The 14,422-nt window shown below is 42.7% G+C and overlaps 1 protein-coding gene across 5 annotated transcripts in view; it reads right to left on the reverse strand.

Annotated features, from left to right (window-relative positions):
* The window catches only part of MED24 (mediator complex subunit 24), a 31,786-nt gene that overhangs the window by 10,780 nt on the left and 6,584 nt on the right, over window positions 1–14,422 (reverse strand). The window contains exons 1-9 of one of the 5 annotated variants that reach the window (XM_086687224.1): window positions 12,728–13,142; window positions 12,145–12,283; window positions 11,973–12,055; window positions 3,209–3,247; window positions 2,787–2,860; window positions 2,203–2,435; window positions 2,002–2,058; window positions 450–561; window positions 156–306 (exon numbers count right to left, since the gene is read on the reverse strand). In XM_086687224.1, coding sequence (XP_086543350.1) covers window positions 156–306; window positions 450–561; window positions 2,002–2,058; window positions 2,203–2,435; window positions 2,787–2,860; window positions 3,209–3,247; window positions 11,973–12,055; window positions 12,145–12,274 — 879 coding nt within the window. In that variant the 5' untranslated portion in view covers window positions 12,275–12,283; window positions 12,728–13,142. Of the gene's footprint in view, window positions 1–155; window positions 307–449; window positions 562–2,001; window positions 2,059–2,202; window positions 2,436–2,786; window positions 2,861–3,208; window positions 3,248–11,972; window positions 12,056–12,144; window positions 12,673–12,727; window positions 13,143–14,422 lie in introns of those variants that run through there. The other 4 variants (XM_086687222.1, XM_086687223.1, XM_086687225.1 and 1 more) reach the window with 4 other exon arrangements.

A 14,422-nucleotide genomic window follows, 5' to 3' on the forward strand; every position in this document is an offset into this window, starting at 1 on the left:
CAGGCGAAATGGCACTGCCACGTATGACAGCCATCTGCTTTCCACCCCGATCAGAGGAAACCCAGTTCTCCCAAAAAGTACCAGAAGAATCCTCCCCACTGCCCCCAAGTGGCCAGCCCAACATGTTGGCAGAGAAACAACTCTGGAACCCCAACCTGCATGCGCTTCACCATCATAAGCTGTTCCACCAGGGGCTGCGTCTCGCCTGTCAGGTTCATGGTGCCCTCGAGCAGGACCACCGCATGGACTGTGGGGTAACCAGTCTTGTGCAGCTGCTCAGAGTGCACAGCCAGCATTGTGGGAATGCTGAAGGGAACGGATACATAGGAGACAGAAAGAGTTGGGAGGGCAGGTGAGCAGAAGGGTGGGGGCCAGGGGTCACATCTCCCTACCCACACCCAGGGCCTTTCCTCGCTCCTTCCACTACAGTCAGCCTGGGAGCCTGGTACCTCCTAATGAGTGTGCCACACTGCTCAGCCTGGCTCCGGAGCTGGGGGTTGCTGAGACTGGCCAGGATTTCACCAAGCTTCAAGAGAGAATGCTCAATGGCAGTCCAGGAGGCTGGCAGAGAAAAGGAAATGCAGACACACAATGGGAAAAGAAGAGAGGAAGACAATGGCCCTGAGCTCCTCGACTTTGGCCCCCCTGGGACCTCAAAACCACGCACAGAGGCTTCCCCTGAGGATGACATGGAGGCCAGGGGCCTGAGGGCAGCATGCACTGTTTCTAGAAGGGGAGTGAGCACCAACACCGAAGTCCCTAGAAACTATTCCCAGAGGCCTGCCTTCTAGGGGATGCACGTGGCTGACTTTAGAGCCTAGGTACAGTTCAACACAGACAGTGGCAAAGAGAGGCACAGGGGGGTTGGAGTCCAGTGGCTGGAACAGGGAGGTGGCCACAAATTGCATCAGGAGTGGCCAGCCTTGCAAGTGGCCATCACTCTCTACCCCAGTCGAGCTAGATTCCTAACCAGGCTTCTGGGTTCACCCACACCCTGTCGAGGCCTTTGCTCTCACGGCTCTCCCCCTCTGTGGTGCCCCAACTCATTGCCACCTCTCAAACCACTCTCCTCAAGCTTTTGTTCATGTCTGGATCCTTTGACAACACACCCAACTGGTCCAACCCGCTAACCTCTCCGCCTAAATGCTTGAACTCATGGTCTCTGCTACATTATTTAGCACTTAATTATGAGTCACTTATCCTAGTTACAACTCCAGAGGGTTAAATGATGATGAATACTGGCACCAACTAGCCCGTTAACCTCCATGTGGCATGGGAAAAAGAAACAAAAAAATAAGACCTGAGATCCATTAAAATTAAGTTAAATATTCATTCACTTTTCAGCCACTAAACATTGGTCAAGTGTTCAAGATAGGTAAGATACTGTCAACAAGGCCCATTTTTATAGACGGGCCATCTTTCTGGACTTCTCACAGGCAATAAAACATACTTTGAAAAGTTAACAAATATACTAATCCTATAACAAGTTCTCCAAACATGTCCTGAAGACCTGGATGTAACCCATTCTAGCATTGTTGTTACTGGAGAACAAGAGATCCTTAGGTGGTCTCAAGCCACAAGACTGTGGTCTTTGGGCAACATGTCCAGAAAACCAGTACTTCCCTCCCACCGGGTGATCTATCTCCTTCAGGCTCTGGAGGGTTCCAAGAGTTAACATCTGCACTTGAGTCAAGCGGTGTAGGATACAACAGGCCTGATAGCAGACAGGTACCATGTTCAAAGGGACATGTTAGGCAACACTCAGAAACAAGAGTCATTTACTTTCAGGAGATGAGTAGCGCAGAGACAAACACAAGGATGGATGGTGTACTTCCCTTGTCTCTAACTTCATCCATGTTTATCACATACTAATCTTGCTCCCCACTAGCATGTATGCTTGTTGAGGGCAGGGACCCTGCCACATGCTCCTTTGGTAGCCCCCCACCCCCCATCCCCAGCACCTGGCACAGTGCTGGGCATACAATAATGCTCAGTAAATACCTGTTGGTTGATTGGCTCGGGTGCCACCCTGCCCAAGTCCCTGGGATGTATGCAATGCTTATGGGGAGAAAAAAAAGGAAGTGGGATGATTTCAGATCCTCCTGGAAAGAAGTGGGATGGCATCCTGCCTCTCCCCTTTCAATTAAAGAACCAGCTATGGGAACAGTGGAAGGTGGGGCTCAGGGGAACCAGGGGACATACAGGCCTCCTCTAGTTTGGCGATGTGGAGCAGGGCCCGGTTCTTGGTGCTGCTGAGGGTCTTCTCCAGGCGCTGCAGGCACATGGCAAGCTGCTTCTCGCCAGCCGCTGGAGTGCCGGCCTCCAGCCCCTCCCGGAGCCGCTCTGCAGAGGCTGCAGTGCAGCGCAGCAGCCAGTGGAGGGCGCTGAGAAGGGACCGGCACAGCCCGATGCACTCCTCTGCTTTGCCATGACAGCTACCGGGAAAGGATGCAAAATCTGTCTTGGCTCCAAAGGCTGAAATATGACCCACACCAATCTTCCCCAGAGTGGCTGGCACGCCCCTATGAGGGAAGAGAGCTGGGAAGCTAGCAAAGTCCTAGGGAAGACAGCCCCAACTTCCACTGGACAAGATTTCAAATGAGCTACTCCAAAGAGAAGAGGTCTTTTATCCCAAGGGACTAAGTAGAAAAGGATGGGGGTGGGTGCGTGCAGAAGAGCAGAGGGGAAAGAAGTGTGGGAACCCACAGAGTTGGCCTCAGTCTACATGCTTGGAGCTTCTCCTTTACGCTAGGATAATACCGGAAGTTAACAAGCCCTGCCATTACCTCAGTCGGTCACAAAACATGTCCATGATATCCAGCAAAGCCTGGACACACAAGTCCCGGGAAAAGTCATCAAACTGCAGAAAGAACAGTTAATGATACTACAAACATCCCAGTTGACCTCTGGTCTCACACATGAGGCAGACGGCATATTCAGAATTCCTACTCATCTTCCCTCCAACCTCAGGTTTCAGACTCGGCATTCTTTCAACATTGGAAGTTGGCTCCTAATTGCCAGCCTCCCACTTCCCAGGATCTCCCTCCCTCCAGTGGAACACAGCAATGCCATCCAGAGGCATCACGTGCTGTCTCTCCAGTCTCAGAGTGTACGTGACCGCGCAGGCGAACAGAGGGGGTCCCATCTGTCACTATCATCTCTCTGCTCCCATGCCCTCCACCTAGCTCATAAATGGCTATGGTCATACCTTACTGATTGCTGTGAGGACAGAGGAGTAGGACACCATCTGGATGGAAAGAAGAAAGATAAAGTTCAGACAACTAGCGTCACAGCTGACAGGATCAAACACGGACACTTCAAATTTCTGCAGCTCAAAAAGTTCAACCCCTTCAACAGGCCTTCCTCAACCCACGAAAAGAGAGGCAGGAAAACTAGACATTGTCCCCATCCCTGCTTCTATCAAAATCACCATAAATGACACCATGAGCATACACCCACTAAGATCAGGGTGGGCATTCAAAAATGCCGTGTTTCATGTTCACATGCCACTCATTGTCCACTATATACAAGGTTAAAATAATTGCTAGTAGGCAGAAGGAAGGATAGGAATGAGGTTATGTTACTTTACTCCTACAACTTCTATAGAGTAGGAGAGGCTCTGTCAGCACAGACCCTGGTGCAGGGTTCAAACCCACAAACTGTGAGATCATGACCTGAGCCAAAGTCGGACGCTTAACCAACTGAGCCATCCAGGTGCCCTCAGAGTACTTTTATTTACAACAACTGGAGATGAAGAAACATTTCCTGCAATGAACAGGTAATACCTGCACACTGAAATTGTAGTGAATTTCATGATACACACTCTGATTCCCTAGGATTTACTCTCTAGGACTCCTCCAGGACACCTTCTCTGATTGACCCCAACCTCCTTCCCATGTGCTCCAAGTAATTAATCCCCTTATACCCATCATTACACAGCAGGTACCTGTTGCCCCCACCAAACTAGGAGCTCCTTGAGGACAAGGATGCTTTTACTCAGTGACCACCATGAACTTGCTATGATGTTGGTAGAATGAATAAGTAAAAACACACCTTTAGATCAGCATTTCTCAAAGTAGCTTCCAAAGTTGCACTATCCAATAGGGAAGCCACTAGCCACAAGTGGCTGTTTAAGTTTAAATTAAGTAAAATTAAATATTCAGTTCCTTAGTCAGACTAGTCACATTTCAAGTGCCCAACAGCCACATGTGGCTAGTGGCTACCGTTTTAGCACAGATACACAGCATTTCTGTTACTGTAGAAATATTTATTGCATGATGTTCTTCCAAAGATTCCCCAAGATGTTAAGAAACTTTACACACACACACAGCTTTTGTGTGATATGAATTTAAGAAACCACGGACTAAATAGCTTTCTTTGCTTAGCTTTGCTGAGTCATAATATGCTTGTATATAATGAGAACCTCTAAGATAAATGGAAACAGTAAATAATACTTTCCAAGCTTATTTGACTAAGAGAAAGCCTATCTGAACAGTGAGCTGAGAACAGAAACAGTGGTGAATTTATATCTGTTTCTCTAGAATGTAGCCCAGGCTTAGCACATAGTAGGTCCTCAGTAAGCTTTTATTACTTTGGATTGGTGAATTCTAGGAACTAGCATTCTGAAAAAAAAAATGTATTTAAAATAAATCTCTATTAGTAAAACCTATCCATAGGATTGGAGATGTAGTTGAAAAGAAATAACCAATGTGTCCTGCATGAAATTAAAACCTAGAGAAAGTCTATTAAGTTGTCATATTTAAAAAAAAAAATTTATTGCATGCTGATAAAATATAAATAATACTTTAGAAAGTAGTTACAAGTATATACTCAAAATCAGTGGCAAAATACACTGTAATAAAAAAGATTACAATGATAGCAACTGTCAGGATAATCACCTGCTTCGTGGGTTGTCTTCCCAAGAGGAATAGAAATTTCCAGAGATTCAAGAGGAAAGTGAAGTCAGCCTCAATGACCTTAATATGGTGAATTTTACATGCATGGCAATGCCTTCTGTGTATAATTTCTCCATCATGTGAACAGAGTGCTCTCTGTTCAGACACATTTAACTAGTATTCTTAAATAAACAAGAGCAAAATACACAGAGGACTTAAATACACAATTAGTGTTTAGTACAACTCTCAGCAAGATGTTCTGTGAAGCCATAGCTGGTGTCTGATGGTGATCAGAAAGTTGGGAGCCTGCCTGGGCAGAATGACCATAACGTTCCAGACGAGTATTTGTTTATTTATAACTGATGTCCCCATAGCAAGAGCTTGGCAGAGAAATGAACCTTGTTGGATACCAACCTGAAGAGGGAGCTGGATGTTCCCACTGAAACTAACCCCAAACTCCCGGAAGAGAAACCCCCAATTTTCTATATTCTGAGAGATGCAGTATGTTCTAATGTATTTATGGTCTCCAAATTCAGAATTCTGTCCAGTAAATTTTAGCTAACAATATCGAGAAAGCACTGCTACCCTTGAGACCTAAAACTACTTTCCACACGGCGAACTGTTTTTCACAGCAGGATTTAACCTATTCCAGTCTACTGTGTCTATCAGTGTAGAAGCTCTAAGCTACCACCAGACTCTGAGGCTGGAGACCGTCTATGTGTCCGCTGCACACCTGGCTAGCCCAGACTGACCCTGCGGCTGCTCTCTCCTCTCCTCTTCATATTCAACACCCTCAGCTACTCCTAAGTGCCCTCTCCATGCACAGCACTGAACTGAAGAGCCTCTGAACTTGGAAGGAAGAATCAATTACTAATTTTGCACAGCACTTTACAATGCTGATTGTAGTGAAACTCCTGCATATATATTTATTTCTCTCTCACTGTTACTTTGGCCTTGTTCTCCTTCTTGCCTTCCCCATCAGTGTTTACATGTCTCAAGATTCTGCCATTTTTAAGAGAAGTTCCCGCAGACCACTCCCCCCATTTCCAATTAATCACCACTCTCTCTATCCTGCTCTCCACAGATGGGAGTTCTCCACACTCGCTGTCTCTATCTCCCCACCTTCCGTTCACAATTCCACCCACTCCAATCACTTATGTCCTTACCACTGTAGGAATCTCCTCATTGAGCTCATCAACAAACTGGTTAAACCCCATGGATACTTCTCAGTTCCAATCTCACAGACCTCTCAGCAGCACCCAACACCAGGAAACACTTCTTCACTCTTTGATCCTCTTCTCTCTTGGCTTCTCTTGATACCACGCTCTCTTGCTTTTCTTCCCTCTTCACTGATCTCTTCTTTTCAGACTCCTGTGAAGCATCTTTTTCCTAGCCATGTTCTCTACCTGTGATTGGTTCCTCAGGGATTTGGCTTGGGTCTCTCTTGTACTTACTCTCCACCCTCTCTAGGCACTCCTGTCAATGCCCACAGCTTCCATCACCATCTACAGTCGACAACTCCAAAATCAACAGTGCCAGTCTAGGCCTCTTCTTCTAAGTTCTGGACACATATGTTGAAGGACCTACTGAATATCTTCTCTTTGTTAGCCCACACAGGCACCTTACTTAACAAGGCCAAAATCAGTGTCATCTCCACCCCTCAGCGGTACCCCAACCTTAATAGCAGCCCTACTCTTTTCCCACTGTCTCCTTAAGATCCCATCAGTCATTGAGTCGTCCAAACCAGAAACCTAGACACTAGCCATGATTTCTTCCTCTCTCTCATGTGCCTCATCCAGGTAATCACCAAGTCCTCTCAATGCCACCTCCTGAACAGTTCTTGAATTCATCTTTTTTTCTGCTGCTACTTCCCATGTTTATGCTAATATCATCTCTTACCTGAATTTACTGCAATAAGGGTTAATCAGGGGTTGGAAAACTATGACTCGCAAGCCAAATTGGGCCCATTATCTTTTTTTTTTAAAACAAAGTTTCATCAAAGCACAGGCATATCCATTTACTTATATACCATCTATATATGCTTTCAAGCTATAATGACAGAATAATGGTGACAGAGACCACATGGCCTGCAAAGTATTACTATTTGGTCCTTGGGCAAAAAAAAAAAAAAAAAAAAAAAAAGCCTGGGGCACCTGGCTACCTCAGTGGAAGAACATGCAACTCTTCATTTCAGGGCTGTGAGTTCAAGCCCCATGCGGGGTGTACACATTACTTAAAGAAATACATACATATATAAACAAAAATACACACACACACACACGTACATATTCCAACTCATATACATACATATATATATTCCATCTCATATATATATATATATATATATATACATGTATTCCAGCTCGTATATACACGTGTGTGTATATTCCACACACACACACACACACACGTGTATATTCCAACTCATTCTTCAAGCTATAACCGGAGTCATCTTTTTTTTTACAAGTGTGATCTTTCTAAGATTAATCCACAAATTCCCCAAATCCAGAAAGTCAAAAAAATCCCCATTAAAATATAATAGGATTTTTACAAGAATTTAACAAGCTGATTTTAAAATGTCTGGGAAAGGACAGGGCGCCTGGGTGGCTCAGTCAGTTGTGCGTCCAACTTCTGCTCAGGTCATGATCTCGTAGTTCAGGAGTTCAAGCCCCAAGTCAGGCCCTGTGCTGACAGCTCAGAGCCTGGAGCCCGTTTCAGATTCTGTCTCCCTCTTTCTCTGCCCCTCCCACCCTCACACTCCATCTCTCTCACCTCCAAAAATAAATAAACATTAAAAAAAATGTTTTTTAAATGTCTGGAAAAGGAGCACCTGGGTGGCTCAGTTGTTTAAGCATCTGACTTCAGCTCAGGTCATGATCTCATGGTTCATGAGTTTGAGTCTCACATTGGGTGAGCTCAAGTCCCACTTTGGCTGAGACTGTACCCCACTTAGGGTAAAACACGAACCCCACTTCAGGTGAGTCCCACCTCTCTCTCTCCCTCTCTTTTCCTCTCTTTCTCTCTGCCCTTCGTGAGATTCTCTCTCTCTGCCCTTAGATCACTTGTGCCCTCTCTCTCTCTCAAAAAAAGTTAACAATAAATATATAAATAAATAAATAAATATTAAAAATAGAAAACGTCTGGAAAAGAAAATGCCTAGGGGAGCCTGGCTGGCTTAGTCGGTTGAGCATCCAACTCTTGATTTCAGCTCAGGTCATGACCTCATATTTCTTGAGTTTGAGCCCCTGTGTTGGGCTCCTCACTGGCAGTGCAGAGCCCACTTGGTATTCTCTCTCTCCTTCTCTCTCTGCCCCTCCCCCACTTACACAGGGGTGCACACACACATGCACTGTCTCTTTCTCAAAATAAATAAATAAACATTAAAAGAAAGAAAAAAAGAAAATGCCTGAAAACAGCCAAAGAATTTTTGAAAAATTAAACTAAGGGAAGACTTGCCTAACCAGACATCAAACATACCATAAAGGTATAGTAATTAAAACAGTCAAGTACTAGTGCAAGAAAGGACAAATATATCAATGAATGAAACTGGAATACCAAGAAATAGACCTTTGTCAAAAGAAAAAAAAAAGAAAAGAAAAGAAAAAGAAGTAGAACTTTGTAAGAGAATTTAGGATATGACAATGAATGGCCTATTCAATAAAGGCAATTGAAACAACTGTCCACCTATTAGGAAAAATAAATAAATTTGGATCTCTTCCTCACACCACAATAAATCCTAAATGGATTCAACAAAATAAATACAAAAAACAAAAGTGAAGTGTTGGCAGAAATTAGAGAAGAATATATTTTGATCCTTGGAGCAGGGAAGGAAGCCCTTAAGCAAGACAAACGCCATATAGGAAAAAATGGTTAAATCTGACAACAAAAACATTAAAAATTTCTGCATGCTAAGAAAATAAAACCAAAAAGTAAAAAAAAAAAAAAAAAAAAAAAAGTGATAGAAAACCATAACAGGATTAAAAGATCAATTATATTAAGACACTTAAAAAGCAGTCAGAATTCTTGTGCTGATAAAAATGTTCTACGTTGATTGTTGTAGTGGCTGTACAACTCTGAATACACTAAAACCCAATAAATTGTATACTTTAAATGGGTACATTGTATAGTATGTGATTTATATCTCAATAAAGCTTTTACAATAATAAAAAAATTAGGAAAACAGGCAAATGGTATGCATTAGCAATTCCCAGAAGATATACAGGGAGCCAGTAAATATGGAAAAAATGCTCAACATCACAATTATGGAAATACAAATTATAATGTGAAGGAATTTTTTGCTTATTCTATCCATCATTGGAAAGGTGTTGAGAAACACTGTCAAACACTATGGAGGGGGTATAAACTGATACCATCCTTTTTGGAGGGCAATGTGCAAGATCTACTGCAATTTTTTGTTAATTTTTATTTATTTTGAGAATAAAAGAAAGCACGAGTGGGAGAGGGGCAGAGAGAGAGAGAGAGAGTCCCAAGCAGGCTCTGCACCAGCAGCATGGAGCCCAACACGGGGCACGAACTCACAAACTGTGAAGGCCACAAACTGTGAACTCACAAACTGAACCAAGGCCAGGTGCTTACCCGACTGAGCCACTCAGGCGCCCCAGAATCTACTGCAATTTAACATGTGGGAATGCTTCAAGCTAGCAATTCTATTTCTAGGTATCTATCCTAGGGAAAACTCCCAGAAGTGCAGACAGGCTAAGTATAAGAATGAATGTTTAATGAAACATCAATTATAACAGTAAAAAATTAAAAGCAACCTAAATTACAGTACACATGGAACATTATGCAGCAGTTAAAAAGAATAAGGTAAATGAACACGTGCTCACATGGAAAGCAGACATAAGCCAAGAGGAAAAAGAAATAAGAAATACATGCCAACTGAGGGCTATTACTCAGCAATTTAAAGAGAATGAACTACTGACATACACAACCACATAGATAAATCTCAAAAACATTTATGTTAAACAAAAGAAGACAGAGTACAGGGTATTGCTGGATGATTCCATTTCTATGGAATCCAAATATAGGCAAGATTAATCTACAGTGACAAAAAACATTTAGTGGTTGTAAGAGGTTGGGCTAGAAAGGGGCACAAGGCAACTTTCTGGGAGAATGGAAACATTCTGTATCTTATTTTGAATGTTAGTGACATGGGTATATTACAATTGCTAAAACTCACTGAATTCATCTTAAGATCTGTACATTTTATTGCATGTTAAATGTCTATACAAACACATACATACATATCCTATCACACCATTCCTCCACTTAAAACTCTTTAAATGATTACTTGTCACCCTAGGATAAAGTCCAAACTCTTTAGCATCACTCACAGGTCCTTTGTGCCCTCTCTATCTCCTTCGTGAAGTGCTAGCCCAGCAGTTCTCAAAATATGATCCAGGGACCCCTGGAATCTGTGAGGTTAAAACTATTTTTTAGGGGCACCTGGGTGATTCAGTCAGTTAAGCATCTGATTCTTGATTTCAGCTCAGGTCATGATCTCACCATTTGTGAGATCGAGCCATGCGTTGGGCTCTGCACTGACCAGCAGGGAGCCAGCTTGGGATTCTATCTTTCTCTCTCAAAATAAATAAATACATAAATAAACATTTTTAAAAAAACTATTTTTTAAATACTGCTAAGATGTTATTTGCTTTTTCTACTCTCATTCTCTCACAACTGAACATGGAATGTTCCAGAGGCTCCATGACATGTAAATCATATAATTAAATGTGTCAATAATTATGTAATTCAGTAATGGGTATTTTCCACATGATCAATTCATGATATTATAAAATCATTCATGAGTAAAAGTGCAAGAGAAAGACCAATAGATCTTAATGTTAACAGTGTGTAAGAAGTTCATTGAGGGGCACCTGGCTGGCTCAATCCGTAGAGCATGCAACTCTTGATCTCAGGGTCGTAAGTTCAACCCTCATGTGTGTAGAGCTTATTTTAAAAATAATTAATTTTTTTTTAAAGTTCATTGATGTGGTTTCACATCACCTGCTGAATTTTAGTATATCAATGAATATCCAGTTATCTGAAAAGCTTATTAATATACTCTGTCCTTTTCAAACTAAATATCTGATGTGTGAGGCCAGATTTTCTTCATACACTTCAACTGAAATAGCCTATTGCAACAATTGAATGCAAAAACAGATATGAGAATTCAGCTGCCTTCCATTAAGCCAGACATTAAATAGATTTGCAAAAACGTAAAACAATACCACTTTCCTCACTAGCTTTTTTGTTTTGGAAAATACAGTTTTCATTAAAATGTTATTTATATTAACATGTAACGTAACAGGCTTTATTTAACAGACATTACTTTTTGGTGCTTTTAAATAAGTTCATAAATATTTTTTAACTTACTCCGTTTTCATTTCTAAAATGGTAAATACGGATAGATATAATACATACAAACAAAAGCTTTGTGGGAGTCTCAATGGTTTTTAAAAGCATAAAAGGGTCCAGAGACCAAAACTACTGCTCTAGCCATACAAATTATTTTTGGTTCCTAAACATGTGATTTTTGCCTCCCAGCCTTTATATGTGCTTTTCTTTCTGCTTTGTGTATTCTCACCAATCTGCCTGGCTAACTCCTATTAATAATAAGGTCTTGGTTTAAACATCACTTTCTCCAGAAAGCCTTCCCTGATTGCTCAGACTGAATTATTTGCCTTTCCCATGTACTCCCATAGTACTGTCTTAATCTACATCATAAATCCATCCTGTGACTGACTGCTTATTTCCATGTCTGTTATTACCCATAACTTCGTTCTTTCTTATGTGCTGGGATCAGGTCTTGTTCACAGCTATATCCCCAGGGCCTACACCACTCCCTGACGCATACAGGCATTCATGAACATTTATTGATAGAATAAGTTAGTGTACCATTCATCACAACCAGTGAAGTATTACTTTCAAAAGAAAATGGAGGCTCAGAGAAGTGATGTGTTCAAACAAATTCGCCTAGAAAGTGTGAGCTGACAACGTTACTCCAAGACTTTTACCTTCAAATCTTCACTCTCTGGAATAGGTGGGACAGTTTACCTGGGAACTAATGGCATACTTCAGGTAGGACAGAATGAGAGGATTGGGGGAAGGTCCAATCATGGCCTGCTCCAGTAGCGCTTCTGCAAGGGGAATAAACAAAGCAAGACTGAGTGGTTATAACTTTTCTGGGTTTAGCCCTCCCATCCTTCCTTCCTACTTGACATGAGACCTGCTAGGTTGAGAATGTCCCAGGTGGCTCCTTTGGGAAAGAATTTCTTCATGTTGATTGCCCACTGGTAGTCACTCCATCGCTCCTTCCAGGCTTGCAAAATGGCTTGCTTCAGGTTCACCACCTTCATGATTTCACTCTGAGAAGGGGCCGATGGAGGTAAGCTTTGAGGTGGGTGAAACTGAGCTTAGAGAAGAAGAGATTGTGAGGGAAAGAACAGGGGTGGGCAGAACAGAATGAAATGGGATCCAGAAAGATTTAAGGGAGACAAAGGAACTACGATAAAAATGGAGAAAGGACAAGGTAGAGATTCTATCAAGTTCCTCCCTCCTGAACCATCCCTTCCTTAAACTGGAGCACTAAGAAGAGGGGGTCAAAGGCGCTTAGTACAAAGAGTAAAGGTGGGAGCAAGGGGTTAAGCCTATTCTGATTGCCTAGTTACGCCCTTAGCCCTGGCTAAGTCCCTCAGCCCCTACCACCCCAAATCCAGAGTGTCTTCCTCCATCTCCTCCACCTTCCCCAACCTTAAAACTATAATTCCCTATTTCCCTTTCATCCACCACCTTCCCAATTTTAAGCCTACCGTACAAGCTAGTTCTAGATCCTAGGAATCGCCATTTTGGCACTTATCAAAGAGCTTAACTTCTATTGGCTGAGAGTAACAAACATGAGCCAATAAGAACGCAGAAGGAGACAGGTCACGCCACGATGTTTTCTGGGAATTGTAGTTCCTTGGATTGGGCTAGAGAGGAAGCTAAGAAACTAAAAACTAGTCTGCCCTCATTGTTTCTCTGCTGTAGGGAAAAATATGTAAGAGCTGAAGCATCACAGAGACTCGGGGAGCCGAGGGGGAAGAGCTCTCGAAAGACCACTAGCAAGCAGGCGTAGCCCCAAGACGTCACTGTCGACCAGGCGTTTAAATGATATTCTGACACCCTTTCATTACATGCTAGTTACTAGGCATAGCAGGGGCGTGGCATTCGTTAAGCAATACGTTTTTCTCTTTCCTGGTCTTTTTTTTTTTTTTTTTTTTTTTTTTTTTTGGTGTTCCTACACCCCTGAGTCTACCAGAGTTCTTATTTCCACACCTTTATCCCAGAGGCGGCATTAGGGCTTGATCAATTACACACATCACCACTTAACCCCCAAATCTGGCAGTCCTCCCAGAATCTCCTGGCCTTGCACACTGCTTGAATATGGGAAGAAGTAAAGAGGAAAGTAAGAAGGAAAACTGAAGTTAAGGTTATCAAAAATAAGGAAAGTCTAAGAAACTGTCATAGCCAAGAGGGCTTAAGGAGACACAAGTATTTAATGTAACTTGGTATCCCAGATGTCATCCTGGAACAGAAGAACATTAGGTGTAAACTAAGAAATCTGAGTAAAGCACAGACAGTATTTAATAACAACATAATCAATATTGATTGGTTCATTAGTTGTAAAAAAAAATACCATACTAATGTAATGTAAGAGGCTAATAAAAGGAAAAATTGGGTATGGGGAATGTAGGGACCCTCTACTATCCTCAAATGTTTTCCTGTAAAGCTAAACTATTCTCTTTTTTCTTTAAGTTTATTAAAAACAATATGATGTCTCGCTTATCCTATGGAACGATATTGTACATAATTATGTTCAGGGCTTTGGGCATGAGCCCTTCTTTCCCCCCTCTAGTGAGAAGCTCAAAAGCAAGTACTATCCACCTCTGGCTCCAATGTCTGACCCTTCCTATATATAGCCCTTGTCCCTGCCCTGTCCTATGGACAGATCGTCCCTAACATTTATAACCGAGGACAAGAGTAAACATGAAGGCCCGAGCCAGTATCCTGCCACCCCTACTTTCAGCTCCCCCATCCCATACCCTAAGGGGGTTGATATCCCAGTCCATGAGGCCAAGTTCTGCCCATATTCCCCAGCAATAATTCTTTGGCCACCCTTTCAGTGGCAAAATCAGTCATCAGGGTAATGAATCTGGGACAGCAGTGTGCTCAGACTCTGGAAGCAAACTTGTGGCCCTTGGGGCAGAGAATAACAGGATCCTGGGTATCCAGAGCCTAATTACAACAGGGAGACAAGGATCCCTGTTCTTAGGGGTAGCATGCAGCTGAAGGAGGGCCAGATCACATCTCTCTAAGGTCATTACTCCCTATGGCCTTTCTGCCTCCCCATATACCCAACCCCCCCCCCCCATTCTGGTCCCCTTTGTGCCTATCCAAGTGACACCACTGGGAAACAGTGTTTCTGTAAAACAGCTGCCAAATATATGGAGCCAAAGCTTCTGAAG

Source organism: Puma concolor, chromosome E1 (assembly GCF_028749965.1).
Source record: "Puma concolor isolate L17-30 chromosome E1, mPumCon1.1.hap2, whole genome shotgun sequence".
Lineage (NCBI taxonomy): Eukaryota > Metazoa > Chordata > Mammalia > Carnivora > Felidae > Puma > Puma concolor.